We start from the raw sequence: 22,034 nt of genomic DNA on the forward strand, positions 1-22,034 counted from the left end.
AACCCAAACATAAGGACAGCAACAGGGGTTCACATTGCTATATTGTCTGCCTCCATATCGTCTACAAACATAAGGAAAGGCTGCCAAATGTTATAAAATTTTCTAGTAGACCCCCTAATTGTGTATCTGATCTTCCCCAACTTGATATGATACATAATTTCCCTAACCCAATGACTATATGTTGGAGGTGCTAGGTCTTTCCATTTCAATAATATCAGTCTCCTAGCTAGGAGAGAGCAGAAAGCTACCATTATTCTTTCCGACACCTCTAGGTGGGAGTCTGTCTGAGTTACTCCAAAAAGTGCAATGAATGGACTTGGTGCAAGCCTTTTTGCAAAGATCTTAGAAAATGTCTCAAAAATGGACTGCCAGAAAGCATCAAGCTTTGGACAAGCCCAGAACATATGTAGGAGAGTGGCTGGCTCTTGCCCGCATCTGTCACACGTGGGTTCAACCTCAGCATTGATCTTAGAGAGTTTAACTTTAGACCAGTGCAGACGGTGTACAATTTTAAATTGAATGACAGCATGTCTTAGACAAATGGAAGATGAAAAAAATTCCCTGTATTATTTTGTGCCAAATGTCATCTGTGATTTGCTCATTTAAATCTGTCTCCCATTTATTTTGGAGAAGATCCAAAGATTTCAAGTCACGCAAATATAGTATTTCGCATATCTTGCTAATAGTTTGCTTTCTGACTAGTTTGCAGTCAAAAATCGAATCCAGCTGGCATGTTGGAGGACGTAAGGGAGAACATATAAAGTTTGAGAATACAAAATTCCTAAGTTGCAGGTATCGATAGAAATGTGATTTGGGAATATGATATTTTTGTACCAACTGTTCAAAGGAGGCAAATCTGCCGCCAATATATTGATCTGACAGTGATACCATACCTCTACTGGACCACATATCGAAAACCCCATCTGTTAATGATGGGACAAACAAATGATTCAGTGCAACTGGGGCAGCCTGGGAGAGATCTGTAAGTGCAGAGGATCTTCTAAATTGGTTCCAGATCTTGATTGAAGGTAAAACCACAGGGTTAGAGGTAAAATTAGAAACGGGCCGCGGAAATGGCAACTTAGAACACAGTAAGGCTTTTAAAGAAGTGGAGTTTACAAATGCCCTCTCCAGATTTAGCCATTCAGTGTCAGTGATATCATTATTGTTATCTATCCAACATAGCAGTACTTGTTTATGTTAGGTTTATGTTTATTCATTTAGCAGACGCTTTTATCCAAAGCGACTTACAATTTATAACCTATAGGGCAGTGGTTCCCAAACTTATTTAGCCGCGCACCCCCTTCTATGTCCCGACCATGTCGACGCGCCCCCCCCCAGCCCCCACATCGGGGCATGGCTTTAGCTTGACATCTGATATATATACATATATATATCGAACGCCTATATATATATATCAGATGTCAAGCTAAACAGACAGGGTTAAAAAAATTCCCCATCACTTTTTTAAATAGTAATTAATAAACATTCGATACCATTACAATTTCCTTTGATTTCATTTTAAATAAATATTTAGAGTGCCCAGGTAGCACATAAACAATGCAATTTAACGGTTTTCTTAAAGTAGGAACGTTTAACCTGTGCGGCCAGAGCGCTCTCCTTCCTTCTGCTCTGCGTAAACCTGAGCTGATCACCTACTTGTGCGTAATCAAATGTCAATAGGGGACAAGATATAGCCATGATGTTCACTTTTACCTCAGACCGACTTATTGCTGTTTTATGGTGTGGCTGAATCTGCGATCCGCTGTCATGCGGACTAGAATAGCAAATGTTGCAGTAACATGAGATGTGGTCAGGTTTATGAGGAGTCACTGGCTGGAGCGGACTCGATTTTAATACGTCATCCCAAAATAGAAGCTAATATCTTAATTTGACCTTGAATGAAAAATAACCTCTTGAAAGTTGTTATCACGGTGGAGGCAGCGTTCATTTCTGCCTTCAGTCTGACGGCGCGCCGGAGTTAAAGCAGCGTGCGCGCTTATTGAATCTGTGTGTGTGTGTGTGCGTGCGCACGCGCGCGCGGCACAGCCGCTCAAATCACCGCGCCTCGCGCTATTTAAACCAATGTTGTAAAATGACTTCTGCCCAGCCCAGATGTGCTCATTTGTGCACCCGTGAGCCAGGGTTCCGCTGGAACACGTCTGACCTCTGACAGAAGCACTCTGAACTTCAGATCTTCAGCGCGCTGTCAATAGCCTGAATGGGAATCATTTCTTGTTATTTTGTTACATCCACAATGTTCTGTGTGTGAGGTTTACAATGTCAGAACACCTGCATGAGACAGGTGTTAATTACAATCTGCCAGAATGACTCACCACCTTCAGATTTCTCCAACACCGTTAAAAATGATCAAATACGGAACATATCGGCGTGCGCAGGCCAGAGTGCTGAAGCTCGGCGCATTGTTATTATGAAGCTATGGCACATGTGGAGGACACGCGCGCGCGCAAAAATATACATGTTTTCAATTACATTTATTGTGCCCACTTACTTTTTCTTTGGCCCACCCACAAATGAGTTTCTACGCTAATGGTGACATATGACAGACTTCTCTGAGCTCCGCAGCCATTACACTTTTCACCTCGCGCACCCCCTAGCGGCAGCTCGCGCACCCCCTGGGGGTGCGCGCACCACACTTTGGGAATAGGGCATGTTGTGATCTGTGGGGGAAACCGGAGTACCCGGAGGAAACCCAAGCATTCATGGGGAGGACACGCAACTCCACGCAGAAAGGCCGCAGCTGAGTTTCGAACCTGCGACCTTCGTGCTGCGAGGCAACAGTGCTAACCACTGCGCCACCATGCAGCCCAGTACTTGAATGTTAACCGCCCAGTAGTAATACAAAAAGTTAGGGAGTGCCATTCCTCCCATTGAGCGAGGTCTCTGAAGTACACTTCTTTTTATCCGGGGCGGTTTTTTGTTCCAAATGTAATTTGATATCATATTATTTAATTTGGTAAAGAAAGACTTAGTTAAAAAGATGGGAAGGCACTGAAATATATATAAAAACTTGGGCAGTATATTCATTTTTACCGTATTAATTCTTCCCCCCAGAGATAGAGGCAGGGGATCCCATCATTCGATATCCTGATTTAAGTTTGATAACAGGGGCTGGTAGTTAGCAGCATAAAGATCTTTGTTTATCTGTGACCCATATTCTGAGAAATTTGAATTTTTTGGGGCTGATTTTAAAGGGGAGTGAATTTAAGTAAGTATCATCATTGCTAGTGCCAACAGGCATCAGCTCACTTTTTTGAACGTTGGCTTTGTAGCCGGATAGTTTGCCAAATTCTTTTAGTAGGACCATTAGCTTAGGAAGACTTAAAATTGGATGTGATATGTATAGTAACATGTCGTCTGCATAAAGTGAGACTTTGTGCTCTTCCCCCGCTCGGTGAATTCCTTTGATATCTGTATTTTGTCTCAGAGCTAAAGCTAACCGCAAAAAGGAGCAGTGACATGGGGCATCCCTGTCTTGTACCACACTTAAGTTCAAAGAAAGGGGACAAATCATTATTTGTATGCACAGCAGCCAACGGAGAAGTATACAAAAGTCTGATCCATGATATGAATTTATATCCAAATCCAAACCTCTCTAGAGTGCTGAAAAGATAGCCCCACTCCACCCGGTCGAACGCCTTTTCAGCTTCGAGTGAGAGGACGACCTCCAGCACATCTGGTGGAGGGGGGCTATACAGGATGTTAAAAAGGCGTCTGACGTTGAAAAAAAGAGTAACGATTCTTTATAAAGCCTGTTTGGTCAGGCGATATAATGGAGGGAAGAGCATCTTCTAGTCGACGTGCCAAAACCTTGGCAAGATTTTTGCGTCTGTGTATCTGTACACACTGAACCTTGCTCATCATTGATTGAGGGTATAGTCTGATTGGCGGTTCTTTGTCGTAGCTGATATGCGAGAATCCGTCCAATTTTTTCCTCATGTTCATAGCATCCGTGTCTAGATTTAGATAGGAGATATTCTGCCTGCTGCGTTGATAGGATATCAAATTTGGTCGACAAAGACAAACGCTTTTTCACTAGATCAGGAGATGGTTGATGGCTATGTAACATATCTAGTTCCAGTATTTGATCCGTTAGTTCTTTAAGGCGCACAGTGTTTGTTTTCTTCTTATATGCGCAGTAAGAGATGATTTGTCCATGCAGATAGGCTTTTAAAGAGTCCCATAGAGTTGAATATGATATTCCTGGAGTTTGATTAGTGTCAAGAAAAAATTGTATTTCAGATTAAATGAAATTAGTAAAAGACTCTTCTGATAAGAGGAGAGGATTGAGTCTCCTAGGGCGGTAACTATTTTGTGTATTAGAAATACGGATTTTCATGGCTAGTGGACAATGATCTGAAATGACTATGGCATCATAATCACACTTAGTTACCAAAGACAAAAGTCTTTTATCCAGGTAAAAAGCATCTATTCGAGAGTAACTCTTATGCACTGGGGAGAAAAAGGAGTATGTTCTAGCAGTTGAGTTACAAAATCGCCAGAGATCCACTACACCATATGTTTTAAGAAAAAGCTGGATTGTGTGTGCCGATTTAGACAAGGGCGCCTTTCTGGAGGAACTACGATCTAGGGTAGGGGAAGTACACAATTTATATCGCCACCAAGTATAAGATGGTGTGAAACCATGTTTGGTAGACGAGAAAGAACATTTGAGAAGAATTCAGGGTTGTCCCAGTTTGGTGCACAAATATTGGCCAGAATGACCGGGAGTGAAAAAAGTTGCCCTGTCAAAATAATATAGCGCCCTGCAGAGTCAGAATCGACATTAGTTATTGTAAATGGTATATTTTTATCAATGAGGATGGCTGCCCCCCTAGCCTTTGCGTGGAACTTAGAATGATAAATGTGCCCTGACCATTCACTTTTTATTCAAAACAGGTCTGCTATGCGCAAATGTGTCTCCTGAAGAAACACAATATCAGTCTTAAGTTGTTTTAAGTGTGTAAATACCTTTTTCCTCTTAACTGGATGATTAAGTGACTTCACGTTCCAACTCACAAAGTTCACCGATGAGAGTCCCCCCAGCACTCTAGTAGAATTAGGGTCAGTCATGAACTACTGAGTAAGAAATTTAGTGCACATGAAATTTACATCTGGCTGAGCAAATAGATAGGAGAAAAGACATATATAAAGTAAATCCAAGAGATAAACAAGTTTGTTATAATTCCACCCCCCCCCCCCCCCCAGTGCCTGGAAGAACGAGGCAAATATGGTCCCCCTCAAAAACACATCCACACATATGTGTTTGTGTTGGGGAACTCTGCACAGATAACTGTTCAGGCCCCCCGTCGAACGATTCATGAAAACCAATTCAGCTCCTTGTTATTATGGTGTTACAGCATCTGCTATGCGTTGAAATAAAAAATATAGAATAAAAAACGGTGTAATCAACAGAAATATATGTCATAAGACGGACCCTTTCTCTATAAGGCAACCTTTTAAGAAAAACAAAGAGCTATTGGGCTACAGTAAACTTATGAATGCGGGTGATCAACACTGACAAGGGGAGCAAAGAAAAAACATTAACAGCTTCAACTGGTGAAACTTAACATTCGAACAACAGTGACCTTAGTCCACTGACTGCAGCCATTTTAAACAAATAAAGTACTGTCAAAACAGTTGAAAACACAAGAACAGTCTCACTCACGCTCCTCTGCGGGAATTATGTGGTTCCTCGCATAGGTCATCGCTTTATCTGCATCGGTGAATTCCTTTTCTTCCCCGTTGTGTGTAACACGAAAGCGGGCTGGGAATAGTATGCCAAACAGGACATTCTTCCGATTACGGAGCAACTTTCTAATCTCAGTGAACGCAGCTCTGGCTTTGGCGACTCTTGTAGTATAAGCCAGGAAGATAGCTATTGACTCTCCGTTGTACCGAAGTAGGGCACGGACACGCGCCCAGTTCAGTACCTCAGCACAGTCTTGGAAATAGTGAAGTTTGGCCACAATCGCTCGTGGTTTCCCGCCGGGTTTCCTTGGAGCCAGACTTCTGTGTGCTCGATCAATGAGCACATCTTTGTCCAGCTGCAGCGCCTCTCGTCGCAGCTTTGAAACCTCTGTCGTGGAGTTTGAACCAGACGTCTCAGGCACTCCCAGTATCCTGATGTTACACCGACGCGCTCTTCCCTCCATGTCCTCGCATTTGTCTCGGAGCTCTGCCACCTCCGTCCTCAGGGTGTTCACTGTGGTCTGTAAAGTCACCACCTCATCTGACCATGCTGACAATCCGGTCTCCATGTCTCAGACTGTGGTTCTTACTTGGTCAATCTCAGAGTGAACTACTGCCATGCTGTTTTTAACTTCTGCCTTCAACGCCTGTAGCTCGTTTTTAAGGAAGTTTAAGTTGTCGGCCAGTGCGTTCTTCATTTCTGATTTTATCACCGCTGAAATTTCAGTTTTCAGCGAGAGCAGAATCTCCGACTTCAGGGACTTGGCGTCCATCTCTGATTTAACGTTAGCTGACCGTAGCTGTGGTGGAGATGCTCTTGCCGCGGTGCTGGTAGCAGTGTGGCTCCCGGCGGTGTTGGGCCTCGTGTTCGCTGCTCCAGTGTATTGAAATTTAGGCAGATTCGTCGCCATTCACTCAAATTTCTCTAAGCTCTGGAAATGTTTTCAGAACAGATTAGTCGATTGTTAAATATATTGTGCGCATATTAATTTAAAATAAAGAAATAACGAAAGAAGTTCGACGGGAGCTCAAACAAACACATCTCACTCCATCGCCAGCTCAACAGCGCCCCCCGAAACTACCTTTTTAACCAACGAGCGTGGACTGTTTGGCAGCACCACACCTGAGCCTATGTAGGGGAAACACAGTAAGCGCTCCCTACGTTAAACACTCGAGCGCCAACACCAGACATAACATTGTATTTACCTACTTATCAACTTACTGTATATGACTCGTCTTTGTCATCTAGAATTTTCTGGTGCTGACCCATAGCAACAGCCATGAAACACGTGGAAAGGGAGTGAGAGTGATTTCATTGCTTGGGCAAATGCACTGTTATCCAATTTGACCACAGGGCGCCATTCTTGCATATTACACCTTTAAGTAATCTGCAGCACTTAAAAATTAATGAGTGTTAATTACACAATAATTAAGGGTGGGAAAGATACCAAACAGACCTGTTTCTTGCCAAATATTGAGCTAAATCTTTTCCTCTGTATAATGAATCTAGAGTTGCTATAATGAACATTTCAGACTAACACCTTGTATTCCTTGTATTGTTATACATTCTGTGCTTCAGGATGCTGGAGAAATGACAATAAAGTAGATTCAGATTTTGATTCTGATTACCACATTGAGCATTTGTGAAACATACTTTTTTCATTATAAATATCCACAAATACAATGTATGAATTGTTTACAGTTATTACGAACATGTACTAGTAAACTAAAACTATACATAAAAAATGTATTAGTAAGGTACTGTTTGTGCTTCCAGGAAAAGCGGATCAGTTTTCATCCTTTGTTTTTGTCATTTTTCCCCAGCGTGATCGGCGCAGACGCAGGGAACGGCATCCGGGTGTTCATCCCCGACATCGGCATGTTCGTGGCCGGCCTGGCCATCTGGCTGGTGTGTCGCAGTCTGGTCCAGAAGAGGCCACCTGAGGACATGGCCCTGGACAACGCAGACTTCGAGGCAGAGGAAGAAGTGGGTCTCATTTGTGCTGAGGTGTCCGACTCATGAAACAGCGTTTGGGAAGTCATGCAACAGTTACTAATGCGGTACATAAAGCAAAAACATGAGCGCCATTAAACAGCATCTATGGATACATGACATAAAACTTTATGATTCCTTTAAGTCGTAGAAGAAGAAAACCGCCTGTGTTTTGTATTTTTCTTTGATAAATTTAGATTTTCACTAAAATCAAGTATCAGTTTTCTTAACCTGAAGAGGTTGTGCCCTCCTGTTGCTGCCTTGTTAATTTTATATAAAAATAACTTAAAATCACCAAAATTGTGCTTCTATAATGTTTAACTTAACTGGCGTTAAGCACATTGAAGGGTGCTTGGCTAAATTATTTCATTCAAACACGTCTTCAAAAAGCAACCTGGCAACATTTATTATTTTTAAATGTAAAATCATGGCTTAGATGATGTTTATAAACTGTTTTGTGTGATTATATCTTTTATCACCTCATTATATTTAGCATGCATTTTCAGAAACAATAACTTTGCATAAAAACTATTGAGAAAACTACAAAAAGGGTTAAATTTTAAATCTGGACCATATAAAGCGAAACAAGTGAAGCTTGTGAAGGTGTGGGCTAAAGTGTGCATCGTTATAAAACATCTGGAAATCTGCATTTAAGGAGACATTTATTTGTACTGAACTCAAGAGAAGAATAAACACGAGGAGGAAACGTTTCAGTCTGTTTGGCCACAAAAACCTGAAGTAAACATTCAGATTCAAACTCGCTCGAGATTTAAGGACGTAGGCGTCTGCTAAACAGTCTTCAAAGGTGTTTGCTTTTTATCCCAAACATGCAATTTCCACAAGATGGTTTTTCCGAATATTTTTGTGTCAAAATAAAAGAAAATACGTAAAATTAAACAAATATAGAGGAATAAAGATAAAAAAATTGCAATGTAACCTCACATAAATATACCATTTCTTCAGCTTGAACACAATGATGTTATTTTTCTGTTGACTTTGCGTTGCAGCTGTAGATTTAATGCACATCGATGAGTATTACTTGTGCCATTGACTCTTCTCATTATTGACTCGGTAGTAAACTAGGTCATGCCCTCTTGTTGCCGCTCCTTACCCCCAAATTCCACTACCTCCGCTCCGCTGCGACACGAACGCCGGAGCAAAATCGGTCCCGTTGTAGTCAATCAGAGCAATTCCACTACTGAGGCCGTGCTCCGGCAGTGCGGCGCCGTGCGCCGCCCTCTGTTCCGGCGTCCGGCAAAAATAGAATCGATCCTATTTTCGCCGGACGCCGGAGCACCTCCGCAGTAAATGGACAGAAATCACAACTGCCCAACAGGAAAAGGAGCAAGCATAACTTCCGTTTTTCACAATAAATCGATAAACAAAATGCTTTTTTTGTTTCATATGCACAGGTTTAACAACTTTTAACAACTATCAATGGCGGCTGAAGTTTAAATGCACAAAAGTAAGCCATAAATACAGTTTCTACTATCAAAGTAGTCACACTTTGTTGATCCAAACACTGCTGATCTCTCAACACAAATGATGGGCAGATTAAACAGTTCATGCCGATGCTTCTCCCACACAACGGGTGTTTAGATCTACCTTCCGCGTTTATTGCTCGGACTGTATCGCAAGATCTCGAAAATCCCGCTCATGCTTGTTTGCCCACCTCAGGTCTCCGCACCGGAGCGGAGCCGTTGTAGAGCGTGTACCAGTAAAAATTGAGTTCGGAAGCGAGCGGCTGCGGAAGGCGGGGGCGGACCGTAGCGGAGGTAGTGGAATTTGGGGGTTAATATTTTCACACTCTTTTATTATTTGCACCTCTGAAGTCAGCCATTTTTAACAATATCTCCTCAACACAATTTGTAGACTAACAAAATCTAAATAATTTAAAAATAAAATAATTTTTATTATTACTCCCTGTTTCTCTACAAACATATTTATTTAGGCAGATTTTATGCCACACTGTGAATTATAAAAGAAGAAGAAATGATTTTGTAGAGTTATCTGCATACTGAAAACAGCTCTGTTGCTATTCAGTGGAGATTCCCAAAATGACCGATCCAATTAACCTATGAAGCTTATATCATCTATATAAATATCCCGGATACTCATATATCGATCTAAGTTCATACATCAACCTGTTTGATCTAATTTAATCCAAAGATTAATGTTTAATTTAGATAATTAAATTTAATAGCAAAAGTTATTTTGAATCAGAAGCTAGGATCTTTGCTGTCAGTTAACCAGAAATATTATACCTTTTCTGTGTTTCGTTTCAATAATGAGGCAAGTCTAAAAATGAAGAAATTTTATTACTAACAATTTTAAACTTAAAGATTTGAAACGACAATTATAAAATGACAATTCATGGATGGCAATTTAAATGACAATTTTTAACAGCTTTGATATAAAACTTGTTTAAAAGCAAACCCCTGTGTTGGACGGAAAACTAATTTGAGAATGGTGAGTTTGGATGCGTGAATGAAGTTCTCAGAGCTTTCTTTCAGAGAGAGAGAGAGAGTAGTTCTGGGTGAAGCGTTGGTTTGCAGCTAACCTTGGATTCTTGGATATAAATAAACGCATACAGACGCCTTCTGTGTTCCACCTCACCTATTAGTCGACCCTCTGGTTGGATCCGGAGGTCTGGGGAGCTGTCAGCTTGGGGCACTCTGGTCCGGCAGATGACAAAGTTACCGACACTCTGGTCCAAGAGTTGACGTCAGGTGCACAGGAAAAATTGGTTTTGCGTCCAGGCAGATTCTTAAGGAATCTCTTAGCGTTAGCTGGTTCTTAGGCTTTCTTAGCGTTAGCTGCAGTTACAGGTGCGTTCATTCGAGGCTATCCTGTCGACGTGACAGAACAGCTGTGTTGAGGCTGGGCGGCCAACCCTAATCCTCGGGATGCTCTCGTCGCCACGAAAAGCATCAGCTTGGTTCAAGAACTGACTCTAAGCTGCAAAAGCTCTTGATTTTCACAAAAACCTCAGAACACGCCCCTCTCCTGATAGGAAGCTGGAAATGTGGGTCAATGTGAAGCATTTACCTTGAAGTGAATCCTGCATGAGCTGGACACGTGCAAAGGCATCTTCTGGTTACTGAATAAACATTACTGATTATCATAAATAATAATTATTATCATCCAAAGGTTAATAAGTCATTTCATTAATTAAAATATATTTAATATGAAAAGGATGATTATTTATGATGATTATTATAAACCTTAATAATAATAAGCTTTTATTAAGTTATTTGATAATAGTTGAAGATGTCCCTCATCTTGGCATGGACACAGATAAACAGTCAGGCTGATGATTATTCTTCAGACACTCCGGCTCCTGATGGCTTTTTTCTGTGGATAAAGGTTATATCTTGACCCAGCTGTGACCTAGCTGGAACGTGAACTTTGTCCCAGAAAGACGGTCATCCATAACGCTACAGTCTCCCCTTTCACAATGGACAGTGGCAGAAGGAAACCACTTGACATTGTGCAATCATCGACATGATGGACTCTTGAAGGAAGAAGGAAGACTGTTCAATGTTCCAGATGAAGGCAGGAGTGAGGAAGCATTTCCCCACGCCAGTGAAGACAGGATCCCATGCTGAGAAGTTGGTTAAGTCAAATAGCTTTTGATCATTGTAAAGTAATCCACGTGAAGGTATCTATTTCAATAGCAGTTAATTATCATAAGTAGTAATTTCCACAGCGTATGCAAAAGGATAAAGGTAGCAGCGCTGTGTTCCCACACAGCGCAGAGCAGGATGTAGGATGCAGGATTATAAAGTGCCTCTCAAGATAAAAATCACGAGGACAAAAAAATTATAAACAGATTAAAATAAATATTTAAATACAAGAGGAAATCAGATCTATTACATTACTACCCATATTTATAGACAGTTATTAGAATAAATGACTTCCTTTAAAACAATTAGGTATCATGGTGCACCCTAATGTCTAAAAAGAGCAACTCATAAAAAATAGAATAAATAAAATTTTAGATACATTTTTCCTAAAATTTCCCCCCAAAAACTTTGTTTTTGCTGTAGTTGGCCTCAGATAGGTTAGGAATTGTTGATTTTTCTTGAGGATTTGGAGTGAAGTTGGACAGAAAGTCAGAAAATTGCTCTTACAAAATAAAATCACTCACTTGTCAACATATTTTAGTAAAAACTCAGAGCTTTTGATCTATTTCTGCTTCTGCAGTGCTGATCCGTATGCTCAACCCGGTCCAAACTTTAGCTGCACAAACAACACTTTTTTCAAAACTGCTGGAAACTCCTCATTTTGATGCATTTTCCTGATTAAAAAAGCACATTTAAATGCATCACTTGAAGGTTCACATTTCAAGCAAACAGCACCTGCTTTTATTCAGCCATAAAAACACTAACTGTCTCTTTTCCTGCTGGATCTTCTGTCCTCACCAACTACAAACAACCAAAGTTTTGAGTAGAGAAACTTGTGAGAGTTGATGATTTGGAAAACGGCCTCCATCCTCTGCCAAGTCCTGCCTTCCCTTTATGACTCGGTCTTAATTAAATCCACATTTTGCTTCGAGTGCTTCGGCGGGCACAGATGGTTAAGCTCCCTCGTTGGTGGAAAACACCAGAGATGAATTTACACAGCCTGATGTGTCGACTGAGAAAAGAATACAAACATCCTGTTTTTCTGGATGTTTGGTGTTTAATGCGTCCTGTTGAACAGCTGACTTATTATGTTCCTCTGTTTACTGAGCTTGTAAGAGAAGAGGGACAAACTGCTTAGGAATAGCAGCCAATAAAAGCACCTAACCAGAAATATGGTCAGGTATGTAGAAAATGAGCTCCTAGAGCACAGAAGCTACCTGTAGGAGACAGCGTTCAGCACCATGGAGAGCGCTGACCCCCTCTCATTAACACTTTGTGTCTCTGTGATCCACCTGTGAGGATGAGGAGGAGAAACCCAGCCTTGATGACGACGACATTCTGCTGGAGGAGGACCTGGAGGCTGGCTACGAGGCAGAGGAGGACGAAGACAACGAGGAGCTTTATGGAGACGAGGAGGAAGAGTACGAGGAAGAAGAGGAGGAGGCGAGAGAGAGTACAAAGATGAAGATTCTGCGAATGGTGGCGGAGGTGGCTTCCAAAGTGAAGGAGGTCATCGGGAACTTGATCACCACAGCGGGGAAGGTGGTGGTCACTGTACTGTTGGGCATGACAGGTGAGGTTTTCAGGATTTAATGTGTAGTTTATACCTTTAATATCTGGGAATCCATTGAAATGATGAAAAAGATTGAAATGATGCCCAGATGTTAAAAAATATTGGCGGCTTTGTAACATATAACCATAAAAATCTGGTCTAAAATACACGGGAGCAGGTCTAAGTCTCTGGGCAACGCCATATTAGATGCCATGTTTCCTTCTACGGGAGCCTGTGAGGACAAAACACATTTACTGATTTGTAACAAGCAGTTACAAAGCTTTCACCATTCAGAACCGTTGTTGTTTTACACGTTTACCTCTTCACTTGTTCCCAGTGATGAGAGGGAGTCTGATGTGTTTGTCATTTTGCTGGAGGTTGAACAATCTGACAAAGTACTCGTTCGAAAATTGCACTTCCAGGGATTTTTGACCCTAATGGCCATCCGTTGGTAAAGTCTTACTAGAACAACAATTTAGATTTAGATTTAGGTTTGTACTGCCCCCTGTCGTCAGGGCAAATACACACCGTCATTTTCAGGGGTAAATATCACACTTCATCATTCTGAAATTCAGTTTCCTCAAACTAAACAATAAGTTGAACAAACGGAATGTTGGATGGATTATTTTAAAGTTTATCATCCATTTTATAGCTCAGGAAGCTCCTCTCAGCACTTTTACTGTCCCGGCCTGGCTGTGAGCTGCTTCTTCAGCGAGAGAAGCTTTTATTTTATTTGTTTCCATCTTATACCAGCTCTCTGTTCAGCTGAAAACTTTTTTAAGAGCTTTCCATTAAGCTCCAAGTGGATCAAAGGTCATCTTGGATTTAATGATTTTTCCTGATAGTATTTCAGCCTCAAATCAAAAACTCTTTTGCAAAGTTTATTTAGTGACTTTATTGTCTATAATAGTCCAAATGTGTGTAGAAAATGCTTTCATTAGAGATTTACTAAATTTTAAACAGCGTTGTAAAGGTACTGTGTAAAAATACCTTATTTACTTATGTAGCTAAGTCTTTGTTTGCTCTCTAGTGACACGTTTCTTCTCAAATATCTTTAAATAGACTTTTTAAACTGATAGATATGTGTAACACTCTGACTCCATCAGATAATCATGCATGTCAAAAGTGCAGCTCGGGGGCCTTTTGTGGCCCTCAGAGGTATTTTGAGTGGCCCCTGGTGCTATTTCTAGAGTTAGGGTTAAATATATCACAATAAAACAATTTTATCACTTTTAAAAATAAGGTTCTGGACCCCTTGGGCTAAATGACTTACCAGGAAGAAACTTGAAGAATAATGGATACAATTTTGTGAAAAAAAGACTCACATCTGTGCAGAGGTGCTGACCAGGGAAGATGTATAGGACGTCTAAACTGACATGATAACCCACATCTTTAGCTAACTGGATATAAATGTTGAAGATTAGCAGAAATAACCCGAGAAGACTGACTTTTGGGGAGGGGTGAGATCTGCTGTCTGAATTTAACCTCGTGTCTCTATTTGCTGTTATGTTTTATTTACAGGGATCATGCTGCCCTCGCTGACCTCTTTTGTTTACTTCTCCATCTTCCTGTTCCTGTGCACCTGGTGGTCTCTCCGCCGGACCTTCAACACGCTCATCTTCAGCTGCATGTGCGTCCTGATGGCCATCTTCAGCGCTGGCCATCTCATAGTCCTCTACCTGTACCAGTTCCAGTTCTTTCAGGATTCCATCCATCCAGAGGACAGCTACATCAGGTCAGACTCCAGGGGCCTCATTCATCAACCATACTTACGCACAAATTTGTGCGTATTTGTAGGAACAAATGCATGCATATGTGTAGTATTCTTCTCAGACCAGGAGTACGAACAGCGTCTAGTGGTAAAACGGAGGTAACCGCAACACTGAAGGTCTCAGTCGTCCACGAGTGTTCCTCATCCACAAATGATTTTAACCAATAATAATAGTTTTGGTGGAAAAACAGCTGTGTCTCTTTAAAGGCGCTAAAACACCCGTGACCGGCGGGAATCTGACATTGTAGAATGGATGATTTAGTGTTATTTTGTAATCACAATTTTTACTCTTCCCATTTTATGTTTTTAATCATTTTTAATTGAATTATTATTTTTAATTAATTAAATTTAATTATACTTTTGTCCATGTGAAGCGCTTTGTGGTTTAGCTTCAGATGTGATATATGAAAGATAGTTTCTTATACATATGCATGTACGAGAACCCCCCCAGAGCCTCCTCTGCTCCCCAATCATGCATGCGTTGCCAAGGCAACCAGACTGAATGACAGCTCAGAAGAGGCTGCACTCTCAGACAACGTTTCGAAATAGAACTAACTCCAACAAGAACTTCTCCTTAAACATAAAATGTAAATGACCCCCGTTATCTGTCCCGACCACGTTAACAACTTCTGCAACTTGTTTGGTTCTTTTGCACTTTGGTAGCTGGTACTTCCATCTCGCAACAAAGCTTTCTTTGTTTCTTTTCTTCGTGTAGAACGCAGGGAACCCTCTAATGAGCTGAGGATGTAGTGTGACCAAATATGGTTAATTGAAGGCGTTTCTGTAAATGACTGAAACAGACACGAGCATCTGGGTATGCCAAGCCCCCACAATGCCGCTCAGAAAATGGTCCCATCCCGGAAGTAAGAAAAATTGCAGTTCCACCCTCATCCGCTGGAGGCTGGTGCCAGAAGCGAGCAAATCCTCATTGACTCCCATGTTAAAAATGCCGATTTCACAGCAGAAATAAACATGTTTACAGCCTGGTGCCAAAACATGTTTTTTGTCTAAATTATCTAGTTTATACTCATGACAACTCTGAGGGGGGTGAATTTTTTTCTCACTCTTCTGTTTAAGTGTATTGAAAGCCTAAAATTCTGTATAATTAATGAGCATCCGACACACGTGACCGCCGCCTCAGACCCACGTGACCACAGAGCTAGCTCCGTGGAAAGGCCTCAGTACAGCCTCGGTCTGGCTTGGAAACTGCTCCGGCATTTTGAGTCTCTGTGTTTGTGTATTCTTCTTTGGATATTATTGGTGCAATTGTTGGACAAAATGACTTGCAGTGGTATTAATTGCACTAATAGAGCGTCCAAGGAGTCTCCACTTCATTTTTTTCGGTAAGTTAAAATCTATATTCGTATTTTATGTCACTGCCACCTTTAAACTAGCTGAGTTTACCGAAGTAGCTAGCTAACTATCAGTTTAACATGTAGCATGTACTGTTTAACCATGAAATTTAAATGTAAAATACGGTAAAATAATTAATAGGGCATATTTAGATGGGTAATAGGGTAAAACCCAGTGCATTTAAGATAAAAATGGGTTGAAATATGACGGAGCGCTAAGAGGGAGACTTCTGTGTCCATTCTTCCATCCGGTAATCCCCAGCGGTCAGGCCGGGCAGCCTGACCGATCCGGCGCCTACTTGCTGCGCCTAGCTGCTGCGCGGTCTGACCGCTCGTGGAGTTTTTCATGTCTGACTAACCGCATCTAATACTGTATTACGGCGTGAGCGCAACAGCGACAACTTAATATCGATGTGTAAGCAGCCTGAGTGGTAGGGTGTTTTCATCTGAACCCTTAAAACCTCCAGCAGGCTATGCTGCACTATTGACGTGTTAGCGCGCGGCGCTAACAACTTAGCAACGTGACATGTCTCTGAGAAAGCGTAAAACACGGACGCTTCTTCTGAAGCGGAAAATAACACCTCTTCTTAAGCAGAGCAGGATGTCGCCTCGGCTCGTTCACGGCCGAGCCGGACTGAGCTCGATAACATTGACCAAGCACAGCCACTGGGCCGTTGTAGCTGCCACCAGGCCTGCTGAAGGAACTCCAGCGGGTTCATCAGACTCGTAAAGTTTCTTGTTTTTGCTGGGGATTTCTGTATTTTACCGCTCCCTCCTGCAGTCTTCCCCTATTAAAATTTAAAATGTGTAACTTTATGTATTGTGATGAATGACTAATATTCATGTAAAACTAAAACGTTAGGCATTTAGGGGGAAAAAACAAAATAATAAACATTATACAGATGTCAAATAAATCAAACTGTAATTAAACTATATATTTTCAAAGTCATATAGACAGCATGATGGTTTGTGTGATCCGCGCGGTTTCACTTACACCCCTTTAATGATCAGGCTGTTTTTTATTATTTTTATCAGCTGATAGCAGTTAAAATTATGGTAAAAAATACTTTTATCTGTTTTTGATAACTTAATGCCCAGGAAGAGCATCTTCCTGGGCATTAAATATAACCCAAATGTTTTATTATGAGCAGATCTGATGAAGGTGTAGACAAGCAGTCTGCAAAGTAAAACTTGTTTAGAGTCCAAACTCTTACTAAAGCTTTTAAAAAGAAAAAATGGTTGAATTTTGAGAAATATCCACAACAGGGGAGCGAGACCTCTGAAAAATGTATATTTTCTCTGAATTCATAGAATAATGTGAAGATTCTGGGAAAAGTTGGGATTCTGAGATTAAAACGTAAATCTTTCTAATCATAATTCTGGCAGTTTTTGTGTCCTTCTGCTGTGGAAAGTCGTGCAACATGAAGATACTGAGAAGATGCTTACAACCTGTATTTTTATTCCATCCATAAATAAAATCATGAGCTATTTTTTTAATCCAAATTTGATACAAAGGGCCATCGTTGGTTCCAGACCCGTTCTAGAACATTCCTCTAATCTTAAAGTCATCATCAGTTTCTTCCTTTTAACAAATATTTATTTGTTCAAATATTTAATATTTATAACTGGAATATTTGTTCCTCCCTTTCCCACTGCAGTTAGTCCTGTCCTGCAACCCTGTTTTTGCAGCTTAGTGAAGCCAACCATCACTAACCTGGGGGTGGTTTTGGACCCAGAGATGCGGATGGACTCCCACATTAGCCAGGTGGTTAGATCCTGCTTTTCCCGGCTTCGCCAGCTACCAAAGATGAAGTCCATCCTGAAAGACGTGTCATATTTTCTCCCCAAGCTGGACCTGACCGTCATGTATCGGTCCAAAATAGTGTGATGATATTGTTTTTTGTACATAACAGACTTTTTAACAGACAAATTTGTCGCATTCTCCTACACCTCTTCACGGGCTCGCCACAGTAAATATTCTATTTGGCAAGAGATAAACTTTATTGTATTTATCCTAGTGAATCTATAATTAAACGGGTAAACTAGTATTAGCACGTCCAACATCAAAGAAAGTAAAATGTTACTATCAGGAGAGGGAGAATGTTTAAGTGGTTAGCAGCAGTGTGCTAGCCGATGGCCCCCTCCATGAGGCCACCACAGCTCAGCAGAACATCGTTGTAGCTTCTTCTGGGGAGAAAAACACTTGGAGAAAAAATAAAGTTAACAGCTGAAATAGCAGGAAATAATACAGTTAAAGAGCAGATTGTAGAAGAAAGAAACCCCTGGGTTAAACTGGTCTGTCTACTGCATAATGCTGAACTCTAACATGTGTCCTCAGGGAAGGACCTGATTGGTGTCCAGAACCTGTTGAAGAAGCACCAGGCTCTGCAGGCTGAGATCACAGGTCATGAACCTCGCATCAAGGCTGTCACCCAGAAAGGAGAGACCATGGTGGAGGAAGGTAGAGCAGGTCTGGTCCTGACATGTTTCTGAGGTGTCTGCAGGTTCTGGCTCACTTTTTTTGGGTCCAGGTCACTTCGCTGGTGAGGAGGTGAAGACTAAGCTGTCAGAGCTTCATGGACGTTGGGACACGCTAAAGGCCAAGGCGTCCCAGAGGAGGCAGGACCTGGAGGACTCTCTGCAGGCCCAGCAGTACTTTGCGGATGCTAATGAGGCCGAGTCCTGGATGAGGGAGAAGGAGCCCATCGTTGGAAGTCCAGACTAAGGGAAAGACGAGGACTTGGCCGAGGTATGGAAGTCCCTTCCTGAGAAACTCCAATCGCTTTTCTTTGCTCTCTTTCCAGTCCTTCATAATTAGTGTTTCTGTATTTGTCATTTCCTTCGGTTGTCTACCAGACGTCGTTGCTCGTTTGAGCGTCTCATGGGTTAGGGGTAGAAGTGCTGGCCTCGCACAGGAAGTGATGACAAACGTGTTCCCGTCGCTCTTATTTCAAACGGTTTACAAGCTGTGATGTGTGTTCCCGCTGCAGAGCAGCCATGACACGTGGCAGCCGGCAGAAGGCTCACGCTTTTCCACTAAACACCCGCAGAGCTGCGTCTGCGGTGAACTGAGCAGGGTTTGTTTTACGGTGGCGGATCCGATTGGACCATCGCTGCGAGAAAGCTCCACTTGTGTCAGAAGAGCTGAAGGTTCTGATGTTCTGCTCCACAGGCTCTCCTGAAGAAGCACGAGGCCCTGATGTCGGACCTGTCGGCTTATGGCAGCAGCATCCAGGCCCTGAAGGAGCAGGCCCAGTCCTGCAGGGTGAGTTCAGAGCCCTCGGCCCGTCAGAACATTCTTATCCACCACGTTCTAACACCAGACCTGTTAACCCGACAGCAACAAGATAATCAGCAGGTGCTTTTGTCCTGCAGGACCTGAAGGCCAACGAGTCCCGCCTGAGGGACATCAACAAGGTGGCATCTGAACTGGAGTCAGAAGGTCTGATGGCTGAGGAGGCTCCTATGGTTCAGGCTCAGGTGAGCGTCACCTGTCTGCAGCAGCTGGTCCCTCTCACTTCCTGGTTTGTTAACTCTGCTCGTCTCTGTTTGTAGCCACAAGAACATCTGGGTTCTGCTCCTGGAAAGGTGCATGTTGTCCTCCGCCTCAACCAGAACCAGACGTGGTGTTTATGTTACCACTCATTTGTTTGTTTGTTTGTTTGTTTACAGGACGAAGCCGACTCTTAACACGGCGTCACCCTGGAAGGTGAGTTCATTCAGCTGATCAGAGGTCACCTCTGATGGCAGCAGTCACGGCCGACCGTGCTGACATCACACAGGAATTCAGGTGACCCGGCAGGCACCAGGTGCTGGTGAAAGTGGGGACATGTCAGCTGGTTGCCATGGCTACAGTTATCTTTATGCATCTGTATGACTGCTGACTGGTGTGTGTTTCCTGTGACCTTTGACCTCAGACCGTACGGTTGGGCGTTCAGACGACGGCTAACTTTAATTCCATCAAGGTAAGAGGAAGCTCTTCCCTTCCTGTCTGAGCGATCCGTCTCCAGGTTTCCTCGTCCGGCGTCCAGCCCGCTGGCGTCCACCTTCATCTCACCTTCATCTCATCTCACTTCATTTATAGTGCAATACTTTCACATTATCATTTTCCCACACTTCTGTATACCTGTATTTTGTTGTTTTTCAATAAAGAATGACAAATTATTTAAGTTTGGTTTTTGTTGCACACAAATATATATCTGTAAAAAATATCTTCAAAGCTAATGTTTACATAACAAGTATGATTGGGTTTTGCAATACGGCACTCAAGTTTATTTTAGTAAGATTTTCAAACCAAGTAAAGTTAGTAAAGAACACATTTCTATTGTCTGCTAAGAAACTGTTGGGATTTAAAATGGGCCTGTTGTACAAATAACTTGTAAATGATTATTCCTCACTTTTGTCTTAACCAAAGAAATTCCAGTAATTGAGCAAAAACATTTATTTTTAACACTACATTTTATAAAACAGGGCACAGTGTCGGCACATGTATGTATGTCGATGGTCCGCCCCAACCGAACCAGGAGACACAGACGTCAGGGAGGCCAAGGTTGTCTCTGCAGCTCTCTGGGCACCACGCCTCACTCAGCTGTCCCCAATGATCCAAATGGCTATGGAGGAAAAAAAATTTAATAAAAGAATGAAACTTAAAAACTCCCAAACCTCATGTCATATTTACTAATCAGCTATGGCTGATTTATTGTTTGGATCACAGTGAGTTACACTAATTCTAATATATTTTTATTTCTATTATACATACATACTTTTTAACTGTTATTTTCACATGACTGTTATCAGGCTCTTGTTCTGGTTCTGATGATAACTCTGTGTCTTCCAGTAAGTTATCTTGTGCTTACTTCATCTGTATAATGTCTCTTTACTTTTGGTAAATTGTACTGAGTCCAGAATAAAGGCTAGCTGGCTGTACAAGATACAAACAAGTATTACGTTTTGGAAATATATGAAACACCGCCAGCATCTGTTAGAGCCTGTGGCGGGGTGCTGAGGGCCGGCTCCAGCCCAGGAATGAGCTCTACACGCCGGCCGGGAGGGTTTGAAACACCGCCATCCTCTCCTCTGCTGGCTGTTCATTCTGTTATGGTTACCGGTGCTTGTGTTGCAATGTTAAACGCTTGGTCTCGGATTTTGTAAGAAAGATAATAAAATGTCCCCCCAAAATACGACTTAAATATATTTTCTCTTCTTCATGATACATTTAATGGCTGGTGCGACTCAGGAGTGATAGCGCCGAAAAAAACTGTACTGAAAACTTGCTCAAAGCAAAATGTATTCATTACGGAAATAAATTATAAACTTACCGATTTAAAACTTTTTTAATACAGGTACTTCTCACGAACAGGCGCAGAAAACCTCCACCTAAACTCCGTGTGAGGTTCAGGTCGATGGGTGTTCCAGTTAGCTCCGGTTGGGTTGAAGCTAGGTGGCTACATCCGTTAGCTCGGCTCCCACCTCCGCTTTAGCTTTGGGTTAGCCAGGGTTAGCTTCAGGTTAGCTCGTAGCTAGTTCGCCTGGGTGTCGTCACTCGAGCCCAGCCTTACAGCCACACCCTCAGCGCCTCCTCTCTTCCCTTTTATGGAATTGTCTGGGCTGGACGGAACCTGTGACACGGTCAAAATGGCGGTGGTGGACACCTCCCATTATGGACAGATAACGTGTTATTGAAGCCTATGGAATCGAATTGTCCAGTATATGTACAGTCTATGGGGTATGCACAGGTGGGATGACTGCGGAGGAACGTGCGTAGGAGAGAGGCCACTTCATGTTTCATAAATCAGGTTCTTGACCGGTTCGTACGAACGTTCTAAATTTTGTTCATAGGAATGTTTCTACGAATGTTTGATGAATCAGGGCCCAGGAGTTTCTCCCCACAACCAAACTCCTCTGACTCTGGGCCAGTTTCTGTATGCTTATAAATATTTACTCTTATTACAAATACAAATCCTCAAAGCAAACAGACCAAGTTAGAGGGGGCGATGTTTCAAACTTCTGCTCACGTCGATACAGAGGA

General features: G+C 42.1%; 1 protein-coding gene and 1 long non-coding RNA gene across 10 annotated transcripts in view; one reads left to right on the forward strand and one right to left on the reverse strand.

Annotated features, from left to right (window-relative positions):
- The window catches only part of LOC107383535 (piezo-type mechanosensitive ion channel component 2), a 151,287-nt gene that overhangs the window by 38,416 nt on the left and 90,837 nt on the right, over nucleotides 1–22,034 (forward strand). For all 9 annotated transcript variants that reach the window (XM_054746758.2, XM_054746779.2, XM_054746762.2 and 6 more), the window contains exons 5-7: nucleotides 7,537–7,699; nucleotides 12,631–12,904; nucleotides 14,405–14,618. In XM_054746758.2, coding sequence (XP_054602733.1) covers nucleotides 7,537–7,699; nucleotides 12,631–12,904; nucleotides 14,405–14,618 — 651 coding nt within the window. The remainder of the gene's footprint in view (nucleotides 1–7,536; nucleotides 7,700–12,630; nucleotides 12,905–14,404; nucleotides 14,619–22,034) is intronic.
- LOC129164948 (uncharacterized) lies at nucleotides 20,433–21,555 on the reverse strand. The gene is made up of 2 exons (XR_008564417.1): nucleotides 21,325–21,555; nucleotides 20,433–20,616 (listed from the first exon to the last, which is right to left on the reverse strand). It is a non-coding gene; the product is annotated as an uncharacterized lncRNA (long non-coding RNA).

This window comes from Nothobranchius furzeri, chromosome 11, assembly GCF_043380555.1.
Source record: "Nothobranchius furzeri strain GRZ-AD chromosome 11, NfurGRZ-RIMD1, whole genome shotgun sequence".
Lineage (NCBI taxonomy): Eukaryota > Metazoa > Chordata > Actinopteri > Cyprinodontiformes > Nothobranchiidae > Nothobranchius > Nothobranchius furzeri.